Source organism: Dermacentor albipictus, chromosome 9 (assembly GCF_038994185.2).
Source record: "Dermacentor albipictus isolate Rhodes 1998 colony chromosome 9, USDA_Dalb.pri_finalv2, whole genome shotgun sequence".
NCBI lineage: Eukaryota > Metazoa > Arthropoda > Arachnida > Ixodida > Ixodidae > Dermacentor > Dermacentor albipictus.
The window spans coordinates 96,161,320-96,186,227 of record NC_091829.1 but is presented as its reverse complement, the minus strand read 5'-3'; the positions used below and the strand labels follow the sequence as shown (position 1 = coordinate 96,186,227).

Genomic DNA, 24,908 nt, shown 5'->3' with positions numbered 1-24,908 from the left:
TTTCTAACTCTTATGCCAAGATTAGAGGACACGGTTAGAGAATCACTGGAATCTGAAATTACCGTGGCCGAAATTGAAGCGGCAATCGATGACTTGGGTAATGGCAAGTCACCTGGGCCAGATGGACTGGGCGCAGCCGTATACAAATTTTTTAAGGCAGAAATGGCAGTGGCTTTACACCGAGTGATCGCTGAATGCTATGAAAAAAAAACAGGCGCCTCTCTCGTTCAGGACAGCGCACGTAGTAATGATCCCCAAAACTGACGATCCTGCAAAATTACTTTCAGTTGAGTCCTACCGTCCCATTAGTTTGACCAATACAGATTATAAAATATACATGAAAGTGTTAGCTAGAAGGCTCCAAAACGTTATTAAGTCCCTCGTTGGCCCGCATCAAACCTGTGGCATTAAAGGTAGAACAATTTTTACAAACATACACATAGCAAGAAGTATTCTGGAATGTTGTGACGCAATGCATGACCGCGTAGCTATGATTCAGCTAGATTTACATAAAGCGTTCGACAAAGTTGTACATGAAGTTCTGTTTTTATTGCTGGAGCACGTAAATGTTGGATCTGTAATTACTGACGGCGTTAAAATGGTGTATCATGATTGCACAGCCAAATTAGTGATCAACAAAGAATTAAGTATGTCAATTCCTGTGCGGTCGAGTGTGAAACAAGGATGTGCGTTGTCCCCTCTACTTTTTGCGATATACTTGGAGCCGTTTTGTTTACGTTTGCTTGCAACACCATGTATTCGAGGCTTCACTTTTTTCAGCAGTGAAGTTAAGGTCTTAGCGTACGCGGACGACATAGCCGTGTTTTGCACTGATGCTAGAAGCGTGCAGGAAGTTGTCCGTGTTGCTAAGGCGTTCTGCACAGCAACTGGTAGCGTGATCAGTTGGTCGAAATGCCTTGGATTTTGGCATGGCAACTGGCAGAGCACCCCCGAGGTGTACTGTAATATGAATTGGACCGTCTCCCCCGGAAATTACCTCGGTGTCCCGCTAAATAACTACCTCAATGCTGATGAATATTGGTCTGAGGAAAATAAACGCGTCAAAAATGCTACCGATAAATGGGGTGGCCATAACTTCTCAATGTTCGCAAGAGCTTCCGTTTGTAATATGTTTTTAATTGCAAAAGTGTTCTACGTGTTGCAAGTGATGGCCATGACAAGAACTTCGGTTCAAAAAATCCACCGAGTGTTTGCGACCTTTATTTGGGGATCGCAATGGGAGCGCACAAGCCGGTGCAATTTGTTTCACAAGGTGAAAAATGGTGGGCTAGGGCTCTCACACCTGTTTTTCAAGCAGCTAGTAAGCAGATTCTTCTTTGTGCGGGACCAAACTGATGTGTTTTTGAGAACTGTGATCCAAGCACGATTGCAGGATTATCTATCTGACTTTGTCGTGTCATCTGTTTCTTTTGGAGCTGGACCGCTCAGTCCTTATTTGCGTGAAGTGGTTACTTCTGTACGCCTGCTCAAGGCAAGGTTCTCATATGAATACTTGTGTGATGTCACGAAAAAGCGTTTGTATTCTGATATTCTCGATGTATTTTTACCATTACCGGTTTACCGAGCTGCCTACAGGCTAGGTCCTGAGCGCGATGTGCTAAAGCGTGTTAAAAAAATGCCAGTGAGACCCTCTGCTAAAACGTTCTTTTTTCAATTACATACTGACACTCTCCCTGTAAAGCCATGGTTACAAAGCAAAGGTCTTTCTGTACCTTGGTCGGTAAACTGCTTAATCTGTAATAAGCCAGAATCAATTGAGCACATTTTTATTGACTGCCATGACGCCGTATTTCTGTGGGACGTCCTACAAAGAACACTTAAAAAAGAATTGCCGATAAGCCCTTTTGGAATCCGGTTTCTTCCACGTGCAGAAACAGGGGAAGCGCCGAGTGATATGCTAATGCTGCTTTGCATGCACAGCGTATGGAAGACGAGAATGGACATCAGACATTGTCATATACAGGCTCACTCAGCAAGACACTATTTTGTTGAGAGCATTATATACACACGCGACTTGTTCAGAGCACTATGTGAACCCCCGGAATGGCTTCCTGTACTAGACCAATTGGCTTCTGTGAAGCCCTTCTAAACACCTTACACTGGCCGAGCTGTGGCTGGTGTTTTTAGAATATGTACATGTCGTGTAATTGATCTTTTTGTTTGCGTTTGTGAAAAGGCAATAAAGAAAAAAAAAACTCGTGGCTGAGTGGTAGCGTCTCCGCCTCACACTCCGGAGACCCGGGTTCGATTCCCACCGGGCCAATCTTGGAAGTTGCTTTTTATTTATGAAGCGCCTGCCGTGATTTATCGCTCGCGGTCAACGCCGCCGACGCCGACACCCGACGCCGACGACACCGGCTTTTCTGCGACACGAGCTCCTTAACGCTATCGCGTTAATACAAACTATGGGTCATGAACAACATCCACGACGTGACAGCAAGGTCGTGTGCGAAGTTCAAGGCAATGTTGCCAGCCGTCTTTCATTTTTGCGTTTGTTTAGCTCATCTGGACTCCTCTAATGGGGCCGGTGACACTTTTGGTGCAGTAGAAGCGTAATTTGCTAATCCAGCTGAACACTGATTAATGTGCCACTATCTCGTTGTTCTTTTGAAGTGTTTATGACCATTTTGTTGCTATGAAGGCTTTGTAATTTCATTTCTGCGAGAAGTTTGTGAAATGCGGTCTAATGGTACTCTTACTTTGTAATATTTTTTTTATCTATAAGTGCAAAATTATGTGTGCTTCTTTCATAACCATTATGTTAATAGTTAATTGTGATGCGCGTGGGGCACTTTGGTGGTTAGGTCAAGTTTTGGCACATTATCAGGCATTTGGTTGCCTTATGGCCACCCCTTCCCACACAACAACGTAAAAATCATTCGTACGTCTGAATGAGTGAATTAATACACGTCTAAACTAATTTTTCTCTTTTGTGTCTCCTTGGATGAGTTGATTTTTGTCAAATGGCGTTCAACTTTTTTGTTTCACGTATATTTGTTTTTTTTTGGTATTCCATGGAAGGCTGTTTCAAAGCAGATATTTCAAGATATTTAGCACTAGATAGTTCGCATTAACGTACAAAGCCCGCCAAGAACATCACACTTTTAAGATATACATATCAGAATTGTTTTTTTATTTTGTTGCTTGTTAAAACTGTGGTTGCGCAAGACGAACTGGTAGTCTTAACATCATAAGGCATAATAATGCAACTGAATTGGACGCTGCACTGTTAAATGCAGTATTGTTAAATTGAGTGAGTGAGATCATTCGCTTAAGAATGCCATCAAATGTCTTTCTGTAATTATGCTGTTGTGCGCGAAAGTACTCGCGGGCTCATTTGCGTTATGTTGTTTTGAGCCTTTCGTGCATGCATGTCTTTACGATTCAGTTTTATACCTTAGTCCATGCAAACACTTTTTTAAAAATAATTTGCTGTTTTGTTTTACCTTGTACCTAACAAAAGCGACTCCTGTATTGGCACGTATGCTGCCAGTATACATGGTATACTGACAATGACGAAAAATTGTGCAACAACGATCGACGATGATTGTCAGTGTAAGCGAATAGCTTAATGCTTGAAGAAAGCTCTTTGCAAGAGGATTAATGCGCTTTTAAGCGTACATTTGCTGAAGTGAGGATATTTAGGAAGCACTTGTTCTTTCATTGCATTGTTCCGTTAAGAACACAGCCGCCAAGCACCGCATTTGTAGTACGAGTATATATAGGCGGCTATACGTGCAAGCCAATTCGTCATGCCTGCGTTGTCTCCATGCAGTGACGCTAGCGCCGAAGCGCGATAGGCTATTCCCAAACCTCCTTTCCCGTCGCCGCCACACGGTCAGAGGGAGGAGGGGAGGTTTCTCTTTCCCGAGCGTTCCTTCGCAGCACGCAAACCTTCAGATGCCCCAAAACTCTCGAACGACGACGCCACGTGCGTGTCAAATAGCTACAATAGTTGGCGTTCGGCGGTGAAAACGCTTCGTAACTCGGCTACGCTAGAGCACGTGACCTTTGCATCGGCGGTGAAAGTCACACGCCACCGAGAATCACGAAAGTGGTGGAGAGGGCCTAAAAAAAGCTGCTCACTTAAAACAAAAACAAAAATTCCGAGGACAGCTAAGCAGTTCTTACGAGTTGTGAATGCGAAAGCATTAGCGTCCAATTGAACGCCACTGAGCGGGCCTTCGAGTTATGAACTCCTCAAGGGCAAGCGAGCGCGCTGAGACTCTTCGCATATATATATATATATATATATATATATATATATATATATATATATATATATATATATATATATATATATATATATATATATATATATATATATATATATATGTGTGTGTGTGTGTGTGTGTATGTATATAGATGCGATATATATATATAAAAGACTGAGACGGAGCTCGCGGGTCACGTGTACAGGCGAGAGGTGGTCGGCCTCACGCCGCGCGCCTGGGCCGACCTGATCTTCCGCAACCTGTTGGGCCTCAAGCACGATGCGGTGGACGCCTTGGCTCGCGACGTGTTCAACGCGGCGTTCGACCAGCTCGACGCCGGCGGCGGCTGGATGGCGGACGCGGAGACGGCGGAGCGCGCCAGGCAGCGACTGCAGCGAACCCGCCTGCTCTTGGGCCGCGCCGTGGTCAAGGACAACCTCAAGGCGCGCTACGGTCACGTCAAGGCGCCCAGCGCCGGCTCGCCCTTCGTCGCGTGGCTCATACACACGCTGCAACTGGGCCGCCGGCGCCTCGCCGAGCACCTGCGCAGGGGCAGCGCCGCGCCGAACCTGGACGTGGGCGACCCGGAGCTGCAGGTGATGCGCGATGCAGTTTTCCTACGAGAATCGCCACGGGGGTCTGCCGGCGCTAGTGGTCTATGCGAGACCTTCGCAAAGTAAGGCAGATCAGCCAGTGCGGGATTAGATGCTGGTGTAACTTTTTAGCCAGACTATAGTTGGCCATTCATCTCGGCATAAGCTGAAGAGCGCAAAGACACACTCACATGACTCTCTCTCTCACACACACACGCACACACGCACGCACGCACGCACGCACGCACGCGCACACACACACACACGCACGCACGCACGCACACACACTCACGCACCCCTCGAAAACGGTAACCATGAAGGACATTCAACACATCCTGCTGGTAAAATTTACGGTTATTCTGTTTTAAAAGACAGGCGTATGTACGTAATGCCTTGAAGTAATTTTCCTAGGGCGATGTGTTGTGAAGTGGCAGAGCAGCTTGTTAGTGTATTCCAGAACTTTCGGGGGTTATCACGAAGGATATTCAACAGATCCTGGGGGTAAAATTTACGCTTAGTTTGTTTTAAAAGGCAGGTGTATTTGCGCAAATTCTTGAAGCAATTTTCCCACTCTTGTGACGAGTTTAGCTCTTTGGGTTCTCGGAAAACAAGCTGTTTTTTTTGTTGTTGTTGTTCAAAGAAGTTTGCGCAGCGTGTTTGAAAACCAGCGCTTATCGGAGTGCCCGCGAATGCGCACGAGAGTCATGCACTTTTCCATCAGCGATAGAATCTATCGTTTGTACGATGGCCAGTTGTGTTCAAAGGTTCTTAATTTGGCCAGCCTAGTGAAGTGTTGGAAGAAACGCAGCAAGTTCAACGTTAATTTGATTGAAGTTAGCTTTGTTGTAGTCCCGGATATATTTTATCAAAAGCAGACAGTTAGGCTACCTTAATTGAAAGTAAAAATAACTATTTTATGGTCACTGAATCCATCCATTATTTGCATTCGAGTAATTAACTTGGGAATCAGGAGTTAGTACTAGAACAATAACGTTGTTACCACGAGGTTAGATTAGATTTGTATAGATAGGTATATATACATATATAGATTTCTACATACATTTCTATTGATTTGACCATATTCGTCATGGGTTTTCGCACTGCCGCGCCTCCCTTACTGCCGGGACTAGGAACTCACGGTGACGACTGATTGAAAGCATTATATTGAAAAATTAATCTCTACTCATACGGGCACAGGCTAAGACTCGGTGCAAAATGAAATGAGCCCATTCTCCGCCATCCATCCATCATCTCCCTTCTCCCCCCAAGTAAGGAAACACAGTTCGCAGGTTTCCAAAAACAAGAAAGGGGCTGACAGGTGGAATAGCACACTGTGGTATAAAGTTTGTAAACAGGGATGAAGTGCCCCAGACAGGCTGGCCAACGTTTCGATAGGAGGACGTACCTTCGTCAAAGGCGGCCTCGTCATCCTCGGCGTGTTAGTTTTAAAGGGTTAGTGCAGTGACGTCACGTGCGGGTGTTGTCGCTGGCGGCTGGTTTTAAAGAGAGAGATTACCAGAGGAAACAAGCGCTGTCATCCGACGTCTGTGAGCTTCATTCCCAAGACGAGGGGACAAGAGCGTGAGAGTGGGCACGCGGGGAGAAAAGAACAGAAATAGAAGCAGAAAAAAAAGGGGGTGGGGGAAGCCAGGGCGGCACCAAGACAGACAAAAAAAGGGGGGGAGGGAGAGTGAAAGAAAAAGAAATCGAAAAATGAAATTTGTAAGAAATACGGGGGCTTGGGAGCGTGTTGGGGATGCGGAAGGTTAAGAGGTATTCAGGGGGAGTCATTGGCGGCATGTTTTTGGGGCATTAGAACGGCCGGTTAAGTGGTCAGTGCTGTCAGGATTGGGGGCTCAATCCCGTCGCTCGTGATCCGTTGTCAAAATTGGAGTCCGGCATGAATTCGAAGGTAGCTGGCCCATGCCGTCGTCCAACTTATCCACGCTGAGGACGTTGATGAAGGGAAGAACTGCTTCTCATCGAGAACGAGGAATATGGGTTTATTTACAGTATTTAAATCAGTCTAACATGACTGCTTGAGAAAAGTGCATCAGTCTAATATGACTGCTTAAGAAAAAAAAATGTCCAACATGACTGCTCAAGAGAAGTGTGTCCAGCATTCGCACCACAGCAGTTTTTAAACACTCGGTCCGCCGGCGATACAAGGCGGCGAACGTTCGTGCTTCATCGCAAAACTAGCCGCCTCCCGCAGGACGGCCTACGCACACAAAGGCACACACATTCCCATGTCCGGAGCCGACGTCCGCGGGGAGCCGTTCCGGGTAGTTCGGAGCCATTCTGGGTAGCTCGTTGTCCTGCCTCCCGGTTGGCGCGTGGGAAGCAACAAAAAACGGCTTTCCCGCGGCAGCTCGCCCACGCGTAGCAGATCAGGTCCGCTCTGGGGAGTTCGGGCACAATAGTTCGCCCGCCAAACTCGTTCCGTCACAACAGCGATTAGGCTAGAGGATGGCGGCGGTGTCAGCACAAAGCCCGCTTCATCGAACGCATCCTAGCTGAAGCGACGGAGAGTGGGGGATGCGCGTCTTGTTCCCCGGTCGTAACTGGGTGGCAATCCTGCATTGCAGCTCGCCATTCTTAACAGTGCGCGAGTAACACAAAAGGCAAAAAAAATAGAGAGAAACAGACACACACAAAAAGAAACATGAGTTGAAAGTGAGTTGAGAAGCATAGCAGCAATACGTCGAGTAATTCTGAAATAATCAAGATGATGACGAGGAGTCTGCGGTGCGATGTATCGGGTGACTGAAAGGCAGCGGCATGGTCTTTCAAGGGGCACTGCCCCAGTCGCTCATCGTAGGTGTCGTTACGGCGGCATCCAGAAATGGCGATACTCTAGGTAGATGCGCCGAAAAAGGCATATTGACTTCGGAATGTGTTGGTGAGGGGGTTTCAAAAAAATAGATTAAAAAAAAGGGGGGGAAGAGAAGGAAGAGGGGGAGGGGGACCGAAACCGGAATAACAAACAGGAGGGTGACGCGCGCAGAAGCGGCCGGGGGCAAGTGTACATGGAAGAAGGGGTCTTACAGTTGGTATAGACGTAAAAACCTGAAAGAGTACATTAAATTGAGTAGTAGGCAGGAAAAAAAATTTTGGAAATGGAAGAGTAGGTGAGGTTAAGAAGTAAAGTTAGCTGGTGGCCTAATGTGTTTTGTGTCTTGGTTGATGATATGAGAGTTTCAGATTTAAGTTACCGCTTTTAAAGATTCTAAGTTGCCGCGTGCCAAAATAATTCCTGTCGGGTGTAGGCAATTAAACTTGTGTATGAGGTATGATTCCGTATACTTCCTTTCGCGAGGGGAACGGAAATTTGCTTGTAGTATATAGAGCCTCGCTTTGTCAAATATATGACCATGTTCATTAAGGTGGCTGGCTACTGCTTTGGGTAAATTGTGTTTTGTGTCCGCGCGGTGACCATTGAGTCTTGTATTAATTTGTTGTCCAGTCTCACCTATGTATTGTTTGCTACAAGCGGCGCATTCTAGACAGTAGAGTACGTTGCTTGATGTGCAGGTGAAAGCCGGAGTTACCTTGTGTATGTAATTCGACACTGTACTTTTTACTGTAGTAGTAGATTGAATGTGTTTGCATGTAGAGCACCTGGGGCGGCCACACGGATTGGTTCCCAACTTCTTCTTTTTCGGTGGTTTGGCGTGCACAAGAACATCTTTAAAATTAGTGTTGCGTCTGTAGGCTACTCTGGGAGGGTCGAGAAAAATCTTAAGTATCTGGTTGCTGGTGAGAATTGGGTAGTATTTATTTAGAATGTTATTCACGTTTGGGAGTGCGTTTGAGAATTTAGTAGTACGAAGAGGCGTTGTTCTTGTGATCCTCGGGCGGGGCTTGAGGACCTCGGCTCGATCAAGTTTGGTTGCAGCGATGTAGGCTGTTTGAAGGTCAGTGTTTGGGTGGTTCCTGTTTGATGGCGTTTCTTTAAGGTGATCGAGTCTATCTATGTAGTCTTGGTTTTCAACGCAAATGCGACGTAGTCATGTGGCTTGGCCTTTAAAGATGCCTTGTTTGCAATGTCTGGGATGGTGGCTGGTATATTCTAAGTACTGTTGTTTGTCGAAAGGTTTCCTATACAGCGTTGTATTTAGCTCACCATTGTCAATGTATATTGTTGTGTCCAGAAAGTTTATGCGCTCAGTTGAGGATTGTGATGTGAATTTTATTGTTGGGTGAACAGAATTTAGAAAGGCTACATATTTATCTAGACTGTCTTGACCATGTCCCCAGATTATGAGTATGTCGTCTATGTATCGTAGGTATGTGTGGGGCTTGGTAGTGCAGCGCGATAGGAAATCTGTTTCTAGAATCCCCATAAATATGATCGCGTAGGTTGGTGCAAAAGGCGTACCCATGCTTGTACCATGTATCTGTAGGTAGTAACTCTCTTCAAATTCGAATTTGTTATGTGTTAGAACTAATTCAAGGAGAGACAAGTAGACTTCAGTAGAGTGTTGTGCATTGTGTTTAGACAGCGTTTCTTTTATCGAAGGTAAACCATCAGGGATTGGAATGTTGGTGTACAGCGCCGTGACGTCTAGTGTTGCGAGAATTGTGTTGTGGGGTAGTGTGCCTTTAGTATTAATGTCCTCTATAATTCTCAGCAGGTGGGGCGTATCTTGTACAAATGACGGAAGTGCTTTTGGCAAGTCACCAAGGTAGTGGTTAAGGAATGTGGAGATGCTCTCTGTCAGGGAGTTGTTTGACACTATCGGACGGCCTGGGATAATAGCAGTGTATAGTTCAGCGGATGGAATTTTATGAATTTTCGGAAGGAGGTAAAAACGCCCGGCAGTTTTGTTGCTTGGTTTAAGAAATTTGTATTCTGACGGTGTTATCAATTCATCAGCCAAAAGTGATTTCAGCCTGTTGGTAATTGTCACTGTGTAGGACAATGTCGGATCGTTATCTAATTTGCGGTAATGTTCTGGGTTGTTTAGTTGTCTGTAAGCCTCGTGCTTGTATTTTTCTATTGGCCAAATAACTATACTCCCACCCTTATCTGCTTCCTTAATAACAATGTCATTCCGGCAACTCAGATTTGAAATGATATGACTCTCCGACGCAGTTATGTTTTTAGGTCACTTAGATGTCTTGGATTGGCTTATAATTTCTTTAGTGGCAGTTTTAAGGTATATGTCAAGCTCTATGGCTTGTTCTGGTTCGGGAGTCCAAGTGGATTGGGCTCTAAGTGGTGTCGTCCCGGTGTCTGGTGTGTCTGCAAGAAAGTGTCGGATACGCATTCGTCGGGAGAATTCTGAGAGGTCCTTGTGAAGCTCGAATTCATTTATTGTGTTGTTCGTGGGGCAAAAGTTTAGGCCCTTGCTGAGTACGTCTATTTCTTTTTGACTTAATGTTTTTGAAATGTCTATAACATTGGAGCGGGACTTAATGTTTTTGAAATGTCTATAACATTGGAGCGGGACTTAATGTTTTTGAAATGTCTATAACATTGGAGCGGTTTAGTTCTGTGGAAGTTTCCTTCCTGTCTGGTACTTCTAAACTCGAGGTCCCTCTTGTCTGCGTGTGGCGGCTGTTTGGCTGGAAGGTTGTTTTTTGATTAAAATTTGCTTTTTTCCTTTGTTTTTGAACCAATTTTCTAGATTGTTTTTCGTCGTAATGTTCTAAATCTCTCTTCTCATCTGGTGTCAGGGTTATGTTCCTAAGTCTGTGGCTAAAAGTTTCGATTTGCTCTTCGCAGTGTTCTTTGAGGATATTCAAAAGTGAAAGTGAGGCATTATCTAATGTTGTTTGCCAGTTTGCACGATGGTGTGGTGGGAGTGTTCCTAGAGCTGGTACAGCCTTGAGTGTTAGATAACAGTCAAGGCTGTAGTACTGGCTCTGGTAATCTCTCTCTTTAAAACCAGCCGCCAGCGACAACACCCGCACGTGACGTCACTGCACTAACCCTTTAAAACTAACACGCCGAGGATGACGAGGCCGCCTTTGACGAAGATAGGTCCTCCTATCGAAACGTTGGCCAACCTTTCTGAGGCACCTTATCCCTGTTTACAAACTTTATACCACAGTTCGCAGGTTGAATAATTTGAATACAAAATTCGATGCTGAAGACAACGAGAGACCAATGCGCACCCTGAACTTTGCGATGGTGGTCACACCTGCAAGCGGTTGCAACAGGATAAGTATGTCCGATGGATTAAAACGTAACTGTCTACAGAAAACCCCGGTAGACGCTGTGGCGCTGACCTCGGCGCTGGCATACGAAGCTTAGGATTACCCGTCGTGGCCGCGTAGTGGCTTTGGTGTTGCGCTGCTATGTCCGAGGTTGCGGGATCGAATCCCGGCCGTGGCGGCTGCATTTCGATGGGGGGAGCCAAATGCCAAAATTCCCCTGAACCGTGCATTGGTTGCACGTCAAATAACCACAGGGTGGTCGAAATTAATTCGTATTCCCCTATTACGGCGTGCCTCGTAATTATGTCGTGAATATGACACGTAAAACCCCACAGTTGTTAAGTGTAGGATTTTGGTTATCCTCTTTGCTCTAAAGTAGCAAAGAAAAACGAAATTCCTAAACATAGTCTTCAGATGGTGATGGCGGCCCAATCAAGTACAGTTTTCCGGGTAGCCTTTCAAAGCAACTCTGGGCCTCATAGTCAGGGGCGTACCCAGGATATATTTCCTGAGAGGGGTTGCTGAGACAGTAGCGCCCATTCTGAAATATTCTTTTTTTTTGTACCCTCAAGCCCGAGGTAATAAAGAGGGGAGCGGGTAAATGAAGCATATACATAAGTGAAGAACAAACCAGCAAAATGTGGTTAGTTAATACAGCAAAATTGAATAGTTAATGGGTAAATTCACTTAATTTTGCGCATGAATCAAGCACATTGCTGACATATAAACTTACTATATAATTTGAAATATTCGTATATTGACGCATACGTAAGTTGTACTAAACAGTATATCGCCACAGCTACAATTTCGGCTGGTGTCAGAGCCCCCTAACCGTATACCTTTGGTTTATGTCCTGCCCGCAGTAACAAGAACGATCTTAGCTGAAGCTCCTCATACAGGAAGCTGTCAGCCAGTCGTGACGCCCGACATATTAGCGATGGCGTATGACCCATGGCAAACTGCAGTTAAGAACGAAAATCATTGTGAACCCGGCCCAATTGAAGCTTTGAGTGCATCTTGATATCATTTAATATGGTCTTAACTGCAGTCGAGACACATCGACGAAGTGAGTCGTGTTTTTTGCTTTCCCACCTTAGGTGGATGGAGAACATGGCATGGGCCCGTATGCGCTAAAGTGTTCTTAAGCTAGAACTTTATTTAAGAGCAGATTACAACGAACCATATCAAAAGGGCCGTAAACTAGCAAACAGTTTTTACTATCGAAAAATTTGTGAATTTGGTCACTGCTTTTTTTCTGTTTTCTTTCTATGAGCTCGGGCTGCCCGACCTCAGAGTTCGTACGTATACTTGGAGGATTTACGCAGAAATGCCCGCTTCCTGAATCAGAACCCCACTGCGTGATTGAACGTAATGTATACAGATTCTATTTGTATGTATATTGTTTTTTTATTGGGTGTTGTTAAGTATACCCAGAGAGCACTGGGTCTAGCTGTGTTATCACATTGATGTCGATAATCGTGATAATTAACAATCAACGATGATGACTGTGCTTATAACTACAATCACAGGTGCTCGATTCGGAACCGAACGCGATCCTGGACCCCGTCCGACTGGAGGTTCTGGTGACTCCGGCGATGCTGTTCTCGCCGTTCCGGGTGGAAGGCGTGCCCAGCGCCGTCAACTACGGCGCCATCGGAAGCCTCGTGGGGTCGCTGCTGTCGCAGTCGCTGGACCCGTCGGTCGGCGCGTACGACGTGCTGGGGCGCAGGCTGGGCGACGCGGGCTGGTTCTCGGAGGACAGCCTGAGCGCCCGCAAGGCCACCCTGGCGTGCGTCGGGGCGAAGATTGCGGCACACGAGAGTGGCTCGCTGTCCTACGACCAGACCAACGAGGTGCGAAGGATGATGACGATGTTGCGCTATACTCAATGAGTGCAGCATTCCGGGAAAGTGGGTAATCCAGTACTCAAATTATATCGCCCGACAAATAACGACATGGACGTAAGAGAAGACGACACACCAAGCGCTTAGTGTGTCATCTTCTCTTACGTCCGTGTCGTTTTTTGTTGCGCAATATCATTTGAGTAACGGTTTACTCACTCACGCGAACGCTGAATAACACTGGCTTTACGCCCGCTTCACAGGTTTGCGATATAGATCACTGGTGGGTGACGTATGGTGTGAGCGGATGTACATACGAAAGGGAGTGGGGGACGGTGAGCTTTTGGCGCACGTGAGCATGGACGGGAGTGATTTTCGTTGAGTGTGAGTGGACGTGAGTGTGTATGTGATGGAGTGAGTGCCGGTGGACGGGGACTTGATTCGAGTACGAACGTGAGTGGTACGCGTGCTAGTAAGTGTGAGCGGAAGCGATTATGAACCCGAGTGAACGCGGGTGAGCATGACTAGGCGCGTTAGTGCCGATGAGTATGTGAGCGCACATGAGCACGAGTGAGCACGTAGCCTGAGAAATTATTGTAGAGTTAACATGTAAGTAAGCGTCCTCTCATTCTGCCGACCTGTGCCAGAAACGGCCAAAGAGCCACGAACGCTCTTAAGATAAATTGACTAGATAAGGTAAATCGGCTTTGAAGGAGCTTAAATGAACCGGCTATGGACACTTCAAGGTATACGCTGCATAAGATTATGACACTGAGTGATGGATGTGAATACTTGCAATACATGCATGGGGAGATGTAAAGTTAGAAACAAAAGAACTGACGTGATATTTTACGTGGCACATTAGCTTCGCAGTAGCCCTCGAGTACAATTAGGGCCCGGAAACAAAACTCTCTCTTCAAGTATTACGAAACTACCAAGTGAAATCCGCGCGGGTCTCTTGGAAGGAAAACTTTGCAATTGGAAAAAAAATTCCTCCTTGTCTGGGGATCGAACCCAGGACCAACGCATTGACACTCCCTTCTCAGGAAATGAAACTAGAGCGGAGATAAAAAAGACAGCAACTCCAAGAAACCTTCCGTCGAAACACCACGTCGCGAGGTATAAGCCACCTCACTCTTGAGTTCGCTCTTACGCTCGGCGTCAAGGGGTCGTGGGGCATGGTATAGTTCGTCTACGTCATTGTTAAAGGCACTGCAGCCTACAAGGTTCTCTTGGTCCATAGAACTCTACAACAGAAGCAGAGCAAAGAAAATAAAGGGTCCTTAACATGCAAAGATTCCAAATGTTTCCGCAGGAACCCTGACACCTAGTACAGCCAAGTGTTCCTCACCGGTACTATTGCTCTAAACGGAACCTCAGGTTCGTGTGTTTTTGTGGAGAAGAACGCTTCCATCAATAGTCCAGTGCTTTGCCTCATATCGCTCGCTAATTTCTCTAGCGAGAGATTCTTGAGCAGTTCGACAGCACAGGCTCTCACCTTGGTTGCCTTCTTACACACCTTTCGGAAGTTCTTGTTCACCTGCTGTGTTGGAAAAGGGTTCCTTAAAAAAATAGATTATGGGGTTTTACGTGCCCAAACCACTTTCTGGTTGTGAGGGCCACCGTGGTGGGGGACTCTGGATTAATTTTGACCACGTGGGGTTCTTTAACGCGCACCTAAATCTAAGTACACGAGTGTTTCCGCATTTCGCCCCCATCGAATTGCGGTCGCCGTGGCCGGGATTCAATCCCCCGACCTCGTGCTTAGCAGCCCAACACCAAAGCGACTAAGCAACCACAGCGCGTAAAGGTATCTTCCTTCGTGACCCTCTGCGTCCCCTCTGTGTCCCCTCTTTGTCCCTCTGTGTCCCTCTGTGGGTGCGATGCGACTGCCGTAAGCCCGCGCGTAACTACTTGGTGTGCTTGTACTTTTGCGCTTTGTCAAGTACAAATTCTTACAAACTCAGCTAAATTTCACTTCTCATAGTCCCCCCTTTGGTTCGGTATTAAAACATTCGGGTCAAATGACCCGTACCCCCGCAGGTGCTGGCTAACACCGTGGGACTCCGCGTGGCGCACGCCGCCTTCCTCGCCAAGCTGGACGACAACGACACCCGGAAGGCGACCGATGGCGACGACGCCGAGTGGAGCGGACCCTTCTACTCCGGCCGGGCCGACGACGCCAAGGGCCTGCAGCGGCTCTTCTTCGCCGCCCACTGCTTCCAGCTGTGCGGCGTGTCGCTGCCGCGAGGCGCCGCCACCTCCGGGCTGCCACTGCGCGACCGCTGCAACCTGCCCCTCATGAACTACGCCGAGTTCGGCCGCGCGTTCGACTGCCCCGCGAAGAGCGTCATGGCGGCCGACGCGACGAACAGCTGCTTTCCGGAACCTATGGACCATTGACTTCCGCTTCGTGTTTTTTTCCTAGCCTAATTACCGTATTTTTACTGTCGATATAATCGGGAGGTTTGCCCGGGTTTCGGTACTTTTTCTCCTCGCTTTCTTAATATCTTTTGTTACAGGCCGTTTTGATGCTCGTCAGTTGGACCAATGCGCGTTCGATTTACGCGACCAGAGTGCTCAGCGGGCGTTCGTTTCGCGAAAGTTTCTTTATCTCTTAGACTCTTTAGTTAACCGTATTGATCTCATTTTGCTCGGCCATTGTAATTAGGTCTTGAAGGTTATCGCGTATATAATTAGCCCATTTCTCAGCTGCACATAATGTTTGCCGGACATTTTATTGTCTTCTTTGGTGCTTTATCTCTTATGATTTTTCTTGGCCGGAGAAGGGACGTTTCTTTCATTCGCATGCCACCAATATCATTGTCGCTATTCAATTGTTAGCGGTAGCTGGTAATCCTACGGCGCTACGATGTGTGATGTCATCACCGATTGAACAATACATGGCTTGGCCTACAGGACCAAGTATTAAAAAAAAAAATCTGATTTCGATCATACATTGTCTGTACCACCTAACTTTTATTTTGTTGGTTTGGTTGTTTGCTTGCTTGCTTGCTTGCTTGCTTGCTTGCTTGCTTGCTTGCTTGCTTGCTTGCTTGCTTGCTTGCTTGCTTGCTTGCTTGCTTGCTTGCTTGCTTGCTTGCTTGCTTGCTTGCTTCCTTGCTTGCTTGCTTGCTGGCGCCGCTTATTTCTTTAAATGGCGGAGCTGCACCAGAGCTATGGAGTGCGAAATTTTAGGATCAGAGCTTCTGAAAAACAGTGTTATCCTGTCAATAACATGTTTATAATACTCGCGATCGGGGTCTTGAAGTATTGGCCGCGAGAAAATAGGTGTTCCCAAAGCAGTGAGTGAGGTTGTAACCGTCACCCGCGACTACGGCATTTTATTTTATCGTTGTGCCATGCAATCTGTATGTGTGTGCGTGCGTGTGCATGTGCTATAACAAATCAGTCAAAAAGAGACAGGCATACAAAGAGATTGCAGAAATGTAGGAAATTGCAAAACTGTCGCCCTGAAGGTGACCTAAAGCTGGCTTCGCCGCAGTAATACTCTATGTGCAGAGAAGCATGCTTTTCTGACACGCCTCGTTTTGTATATTGTTGGTGTTGTATGTCCCCCTCAGATCGGAAAAAGGCCAGTTAAATAAAATTACAAGCGCCAAGTATCTATAGCACATCAGCGACAAAATCTGCAAGACCGAGCTTGAGGTATACGCCAATGCACAAGAAGCCAAAGTGCTTAGAAATGCATGAAAACACAAAGAAGAGTAATGTTTATTTCCTACGTGAATCACCCTGGAACATTTCTGATTGGCTGAGTGCCATCCATTTTTTAGAAGGTGCACCTGTATGGAAACGATGCTTTTTTTTTTGCTAGACTGCCTCAGAAGCATGGGCAGGTTGCTTTGTGCAACCGATTTGGATGTCTTTGTACACAGCAGTCGCATGTCTCACCACGCCCGACCACTTTCAGGAAACGTACGGCATTGCAGAAACTTGGTATGTAAGTCAAACGTCGTTGCACGTTTTAACAATAGGAAACAGCTAGTACCCTCATAACCAATTATGTAACATAGACGTCCATAGAACATGATGTTCTATACACTGCACACATCCTATAGATGTCTAGATTTATCTAAACATTAAAAATGCCATGAATAAGCTAAATCTCATCCACATCATGTTGCTGTAACGTTGTCAGGATATCGCAGCTGGGCGTATGTGAACTCCTATAGATGTTCACTGAAGGCATGCCGAGGTCTATAGAACATTTAGGGCATGTTTTTCAGATAACACTAGCGAGTCGTACGTGTATGTGCCACATCAGTCGTACTATCAAAAACAAATTCAGGATAATGTTTGCAGCAGACACTGTGCGGCAGAACACCCACACAGCAAAATTAAATGCATCACGTGCACACATTATTGCACATTCCCGTGGCAGGGAAGCGCAGCGTTCTCATTCTCCTGGACCTCCCGCGTGGCACATTGAGCCTATTAGGTTAACTGAAGCTTAAAAATGAAATTGAATGAGAAAATAAGCAGAGTAGATAAATGCATCTGAGATGCACACATGATAGTTCCCAACTATAATTTGAACAAATGAAAAACCATTCTGTGATATGTGACATCTGTGATATGGAAACTGGAAAAAAGGGCTTATAGGGTGGAGCAACTATTCATTTGTGGTCCAAATTTTTTTTTGGTCATGTTACAAAATACATTAGACGTCAAGCAATCAGCAGGGCAACGCGCCATAGCCCCGTCTGGGCTACCGTTTCTCGGAACAATAATTATCTGAAAATTTTTGACGTGCATTCACTGTATAACCTGAGCTTTTGGTTCCACTTTTTACTTCCGCAATATTTAAGTTCCACGTTCAATGTGAATGACATTTCGCGCAATAAAGCTAGGAGAATTAGCGTTTTCAAAAGTCATGTCGCATAAAAATAAACACAAAGCTGATTACACCCCGACCCGATATGGTATCCTAAATCAATCTTCAATAAAAACTAAAATGCAGCCACCCGATATGACGTAGCGCATACATCTATTCGATGTCAGTATGTAATGTCCATAAAGAGTCTATGGTCGGATACACCTTAAGTCTGCAGTGAAGCCCCCCCTCCCCTCCCCCGCCCTCATAACCGCCAGCCAGTGTTCCTCCGCGAGGCTGCAAATAGTTCGTACTTCAAATTTTCCCTGTTACCTAAGTAAGGTGGTAACCACAGAAATACAACTATAAGCGCGTAATTTTGCACATTTTCACTCGTCTATTATAGTAGAACGGTGAACTGAAATAAAACGCATGCTTTGCTGCAACTATTTATCGTCAAGTTTCACTTCAGTTGGCAGTGAAGTTTCATGACTAAAACTGTACCACGGACTTTTGAAGGGTGAAATGCTCAGACTCCGCACACTTTGTCCATGTCTGTTGCACACCTCATCGCTTCCACCGATGAAAAGACTGCAGACGCTCCGCTCCGGAGGTATCAGGTACGACGCCATTTTGAAATTGTCGCATGACGACGATTTTGTTTGCTTCTGTGATTGGATGGCGGAGTAACAACCCAGCTGCCGTTTTTTTTAAGTTATATCCTACGATAATTCTAAATTAGAATGAACGTGAGTAAAACATCGACTACTTGATATTTGCAAAGTACATGTTAGTGTAGGACGACCTTTAGATGTTAAGTCGATCGAGACGTGGACGAATGGAACATACCTAGATGTTAATAGGATATCGGTGGTTCACTGGGTACATGCGATTTTGTGTAGGTCAAAAGCACTTAGTATCACTTAGTTGGTGGAAAACATACCCAAAAGAATGATAAGTTGCCTTTGTTTTGGCGACGGCTATGGGCAATTATTAAAGCAAAGGCTTACAATAGATGAAACATTTTGCCGATGATTGTTCGATTTATTCCGCAATAACTTAATTGCGAAGGTAACCAAGTTAACCTGAAGAGACGCTTACAGGCATTAGATGAGTTGCGTTTAAAATGGGTCATGGAACAACTCCCTGATCAACCTGTCGAGGGCCTTGAACAAAATCCCGAACATTAACCACAAGATCTACGAGGATTACGTCACCATCTGGTGCTCCAGCGGATGTGAGGGTCAGGTCGAAGGTGCTTTGCAAGAGGCCATCGATGTGACGGAGCGGTATCTTATCCCCACCGGGCTAAGGTGCTCGCCCGCTAAATCCGAGCTCTTGCTCTACAAGAAGAGGTCCAGAGGCAGTTCTCACCGGTCCTGGAAGCCAGCAACAGAGAGCCACATTACGTTATTCACCGGCGAGAGCTCCCCAGTACCGCGGGTAGACACTATCAGAGTCCTAGGAATGTTCATCCAGTCGAACGGGGCCAATGGAGCCGCCCTCAAACGCATTTGTTCCAAGACCGAAAGCGCCCTCGGCCTGATCCGAAGAATCGCCAACAGGTACCGCGGAATCAGGGTAGACAATCTGATCCGCATTATCCACGCCTCCGTGCTATGCCACCTCGCTTATTCAGGGGCTATGCACAACTGGCTCGTATCGGAGCGCAACAAGATCAATGCACTAATGAGAAGAGTCTTCAAGCTTGCCCTCTGCCTTCCTATCCGAACGCACACAAGAGACCTCCTCAATTTGGGAATTCACAACACGTTCGAAGAAATCGTCGAAGCCCAAGAGTTTTCCCAGTTTGTCGGACTCTCCGGTACCCCAGCGGCCGAGCCATACTTGGCAAGCTGGGACGTAACACCACGGTCTTCAGTCCCGACGCTGTGAAGCTGCCCAGCGACGTACGATCCAAGATTTACATACACCGGATGCCACGCAATATGCATCCCACCCTCAACGAAGGACGAAGACGAGCCAGGGGCAAAGCTCTGCTCGCCAATGCCAGCTTGAACAAGGACTGAACATGCTTCGTGGACGCTGCATCGTACGTTCCAGAAGAGGCCTTCTCCTCAATGGTCATCGACTGTGATTCTAAAAGCCTTAGCTGCGCTACCATCCGCACTTCTAATTCCAGCGTTGCAGAGCAGGTTGCTATTGCTCTTGCATTGACGGACAGTGTACATGACACGATTTATTCAGATTCCAAGGCCGATGTCAGGGCCTTTCAGATGGGAATGGTGGCATCCTTAGGCCCTACGTATCATCCAAAGTGTTAAAGACATGAAACATCACTCTTTGGCCTGGTTCCTTGCGCACCTTGGAACCATTGAGGGTGCCTCGATCAACCCCAACGAGGAGGCGCACTCGGCTGCACGAGGTTTGACTGACCGTGCGCTGGGCAACGCGCCCTCTCCGGGGCGACCCGAGCCTCTCTGATCGTACAACGAAATCTGCAAACATAATTATCTGTCAAGAAGGCTCCTACCTTTGCCGCACTCCTCGCTGTGCAGGGCCCAGGCAGTCACTGTGACTTCTGCAAACAAGCACTTACCCGAGCCCTGCGGCGCTGCACACAATGTACCCCGAACGGTTCCCAAGCCCGGAGTGGTGATTATGATTATGTGTGGTGATTATGCGGACTTCGAAAATGTCCTGTGGGGCTGCGCCTCTGCCGGTTCCCCTTTCACCCAAGAGGAAATGATGAAGCTAATTAGGTCCCAGGATCAGACCTCTCAAATCCTGGCAGTCCAGAGGGCTCGCGAGAGGGCCGTCGGTTTCACCTGATGGTCCCCGAGTGGGCCTAGCCAGGTGACGTTGAGTTTGCTTGCGTCTATAGTGGACCAAATAAAGTTGTTTCACTCACTCACTCACTCACTCACTCACTCACTCACTCACTCACTCACTCACTCACTCACTCACTCACTCACTCACTCACTCACTCACTCACTCACTCACTCACTCACAGAAAGAAATTATAGCAAAACAACATTTACGCTTGTTCGCACAAGTAGGTGCGAAGAACTTCCCTTCATGTACCGCATCGGAAACAATCCTTTGAATAGCGCAGCTTGTTTCAAATACCTAGGAGTAAGTATTATGCACGCATTGCAGTGGCACTCACACATTGGTAATATATGTGTTCCAATGAAAACCAAAAACTATACATTTGAAAGAAAAAGCTGGACGTGAAATTTACAGTCTATAAAACATTTTTACGACCAGCCTTGGAGTGCGCTTGTGTTCCATGGTCCCCTCACCAGAAAGCAAAAACGATATAAACACTGGCAGTCCGTTTCATATGCGGTAAATACTGGTGCACGGAGTCCGTTACGGCCTTGTTAAAATTGTGTGAGCTAGAGTCTCTGGAGGAACGCAGGCGTAAACATAGGCTAAAGTTTCTTTTTTAAAATCATGAGTGGGCAAACAAAAATAAAGAAGGATCTATATCAACAACCTCCAGAAAGAAGATGCGATCGTCAAAGCAATAGCAGAGCTCTCCAGCCCTATTTAACACGTACTGATGCTTTTCGTTTCTCCTTTTTTCCTGTCAGAATTGAAATGTGGAACAGTTTGCCTAACGCAGTTGTGAGCAATGAGGGTTCTCCCGATTTTGAAAATGCGTTAGATACATTTTTTTTGTGATTATGTATACTTAATTTTGTTATACGAGCATTTATTTATTTGTTGCTTTTTTGTACGATCACTCTTCTTTTTTCCTAGTTTTTCTGTTAATTGCCAATAGCGTAAGTGAATTTGTATGTTGCATAGAACGAAAATTATGTATCGCGTATTCTTGACACAACACCTTACATATAATGACCCCAAGAACGGGCTTCACAGTATCAAATAAATTAAGTTACCATGTGCTTTAATGGTAAACAATGCGCAAATGAAAGCTCGCCGACCGCGGCTAGAATTCACAGAAAACACACGTTTGTTCTTTTCATTGCTGCCAAAACATGCTATCGCTGTTGCAGCGTTCTGAATGCGCACTTTACCACGACGTTTCTCATCAGCTGGTCCTGCAGCGCACTTCTTCCTGAAGAGGGCCACCATTGAGTAAACGCGCCCATATGTAAGAACTTACTGAACTTTATCACTGTCAGTGGCGAAACAGCCGTTTTACCTTTCGGCGCAAATCATGGCGCAGGCAAAAAGCCGATTTGGCGCAGCAGCAAGCAGTTTTGGCGCAAGGTTCAACGCAAGTGTGCTTGCCATATACCATGAAAATATTTACTGATATAGTCGATATGGGGGGTGGGGGGGGGGGGGGTGTCGTGGAGATGGGTGTACGCGAGGCTTACTCTGCAAGCGCGGTCAGGAAAGGACGCGACGCTCCTCCACAGCGCGACGCACAAATGGCGCTATGGCCGGGTTTGTCGACACAGTGCAGAGAAGGCATCACAGAAAGGTCGCCAACAAACGCGTGTTTATTAACCCAGGATGCGACACAGTGCGACAGTCACGGCTTGTGGGCAATCGAGTACCGTTGGAGTACGCGCGCCTGCACTGAACATGACATTGTGCAATGTACTAAGGTCATGCCATGACCATTAGGGAGTTTTGGAATAGGGGCCGCAAAGGCTTTGCGACCGCGAAAAAAATAGCGTCAGCGCCACTGCCCATACGCGAGGAGACGCAAATACGGTTTTGCATTTGCGTCGGCGACGCTATTTCATTGAAATAGCGCAGCGACCCAAACTCGTCGCAAAAGTTTTGCGTCAGAGAACCTGGCAGCTCCCATCGAAGTGGCGGCTCTCACCGTGTACATTTCCTAATATCATTCTGAACGATGCACCTCGTGCGAGTTTAATCGCAGCGGCTCTTTTGCAAAGTACCGCTATCACCCATAAACACCGAACAAGCTAACCTTTAAAGGGGCACTAAAGGCAAATGTTAAGCCAAGCTAAAGTGATAGATTACTATTTGAGGATCTCTAAGGCGTCAATATTATCGCGAAGAGATGCTTAATATTCGAGGGATTGAGGTAAATGCCGGACATGATTAGAGACTCCCGCGGGACATTCAAGCACTTGCCCGATGACGAAAGCACTCCCCAGTTAAATTCTGTCACTAGCACTCTACCACTCAATGAAAGAAACATCCTTGTACTGCATTATATGACGAAATAAGATGCTACTTGTCCAATTCTATTTCACATTTAGAAAAACGAACTCGTAGAAATTACCTTTGACAACGACGCGAGCGGTCGAAAGGTTTCGTTTTCACTCGACTCTGCACCGCCACGCTTTCGCGTTTCAGTAGTTTCGTTGTCGCGTAGTGCTGCGCTGGTGTTGCTGGCTCGCGAAACTGGCACAAACTGCAAGTAGCGGAGAATTCAACTTCCGTGTGAAGTCGCGGGATGCCTGAATGGTCTACGCCATTGGCCAAAAAGCAGATGCAGCGGCGAATCCGCCGCTCTAACTTTATCTGTGCATGACGGGGCTACAGGGTGTTGTGCCATATTACAAGCACCACGTGGCAACCACGAGGCGACGGGAGCTCCTACTTCTCCGCGACGAATCAAGATTTCGACACGGCAGGCGACTTCAAGATGCGCCCAGCCATCTCCGCGACGAATCAAGAATTCGACGCGGGCGACGTCTTGACCCTGCCCCGCCTGGTTCCTGCAGACGAGAACTCGCCCAAAGTGGTTCCTGCCGACGAGGGGTCGCCGAAGGGATTTTAGGGAGAACCGGCCCATTGTGAGAAGAGAGAGTCGCTTCCAGCCGCCGCAGTCGGTCTGATGCGCTCTTACTGCACATGTACCTATCACCTGTACGCTATGATCCACTATCCACAATGACCTGTACGCTATTATCCAGTATCTGTAAATATTGTATAAAGTTTTTCGTTCCTTCTCCGTCTGCGGAAAGAGTCCGTCTTTAGTCCTCCACCCCAAAGTCACAACAGGGGCGACGCGCGCATCGCCCCTCTAGCTCGGCCGTGATCTGTGTTAAAACCCCTTAAACTTCGTAAAGTAGTGCCACGCTTTGAAGAATGCCGCCTCTCCTCGCGCGCTTTGGCCGAGACCGCCGCCGCGTCGCTATTGGCCTAATAGCATCACGTGGGCCCACGCGCCTTGCTTCAGCGCCATTTTTGCTCGAGAAGCGTCTACGGAGTGGCGAGGAGCGCATGTTGGGGCCGTTGCTACGCTCGAGCAATGTAGGTGGCGCCACGGTCGAGGAGGGAGCGCGAAAGAGAGGAGAAACGAGGAGGAGTGAAGGCGGAGGAGGAGAGTGTCGCTATACCTTACGAAGTTTTAAGGGGTTTTATCTGTGTTGGCTCGGTACCGCCGTCTGTCGGGCGCCGTTTTAGTCGCCGACGGCAGCAAAAGGCGGTGATGGCATATATGCTACGTCACCACACTCCCAGTTGGGTGGCGGGAGATTTGAACGTTGAAAAAGGTATTAGGACTCTTCGGATGCAATTTTCTCGTAAATTAAGTCTTTTCTTGGCACGAAAAAAGCGTCGCAAAGTTTCCGGAATGGCATCTAAGCAGTCCACGTCAACTTGGTTATTTCCTTTCGTGTCCCTTTAATCCTAGAGTGTAGCGAATCCTCCTTCGGCAAAGTGCGCGGTACCACGCGGGTTTGATGAACACCGAAATGAAGTGCTAGCAAGAGGGCAAAGCGGCACTAAACTGTACGTCCATCGGAGAAACATGCGCGAACGACGAACCGTATGTCTCCAACGGGCGCATAGAGAAACCTGATGGACGGGCCTCTGCATGACGAGACGTCATGCGAGACGTTCACTCTGCACGAGCCTCTGCTTCTATGATGATGATGATGTTTTGATGATGATATGATGATGTTTTGATATCAGTTTTGCTATTTGCGAAGCTCAACGGAAAGAGGGTTTCGTTTTTTTGCATATGCTTTGGCGCAGGCTCGGTGCAATTTTCCACTAAAATGTCGTTTTGGCGCAGGATGGCGCAAAGGTTCTCTCGGCGCAGTTTAGTGCAATTGGCGCAGCTGTTCCACCACTGTTCTGTGTACATAAGGGCCACTCGATATCCACACGACGCGGATTAAAAGAAAGCATGGGAATTAAAATAAAAATGCGTGATTTGACTCTTCATACAGCACGGCGCTTGTCTAATATGCGAATTTCTCCAAAATATGCGCTTTCACGGGCTGGTCTCCGTGTTTCGTGTTTTCGAGTAAAAAAATAAATAAATGTGTACCAAGCTTGCGCGATAACGACGTCACGCTTGCTATGGTGG

At 46.9% G+C, this 24,908-nt stretch overlaps 1 protein-coding gene across 3 annotated transcripts in view; it reads left to right on the top strand.

Annotated features, from left to right (window-relative positions):
- LOC139049525 (neprilysin-like) overlaps positions 1–15,793 on the top strand; it is a 45,520-nt gene extending 29,727 nt beyond the window's left edge. For 2 of the 3 annotated variants that reach the window (XM_070525060.1, XM_070525061.1), the window contains exons 7-9: positions 4,441–4,831; positions 12,523–12,846; positions 14,878–15,793. In XM_070525060.1, the coding sequence (XP_070381161.1) occupies positions 4,441–4,831; positions 12,523–12,846; positions 14,878–15,237 (1,075 nt within the window). In that variant the 3' untranslated portion in view covers positions 15,238–15,793. Of the gene's footprint in view, positions 1–4,440; positions 4,832–12,522; positions 12,847–14,149; positions 14,215–14,877 lie in introns of all 3 variants that reach the window. The other variant, XR_011508370.1, reaches the window with a different exon arrangement.
- The last annotated feature ends 9,115 nt before the right edge of the window (positions 15,794–24,908 follow it).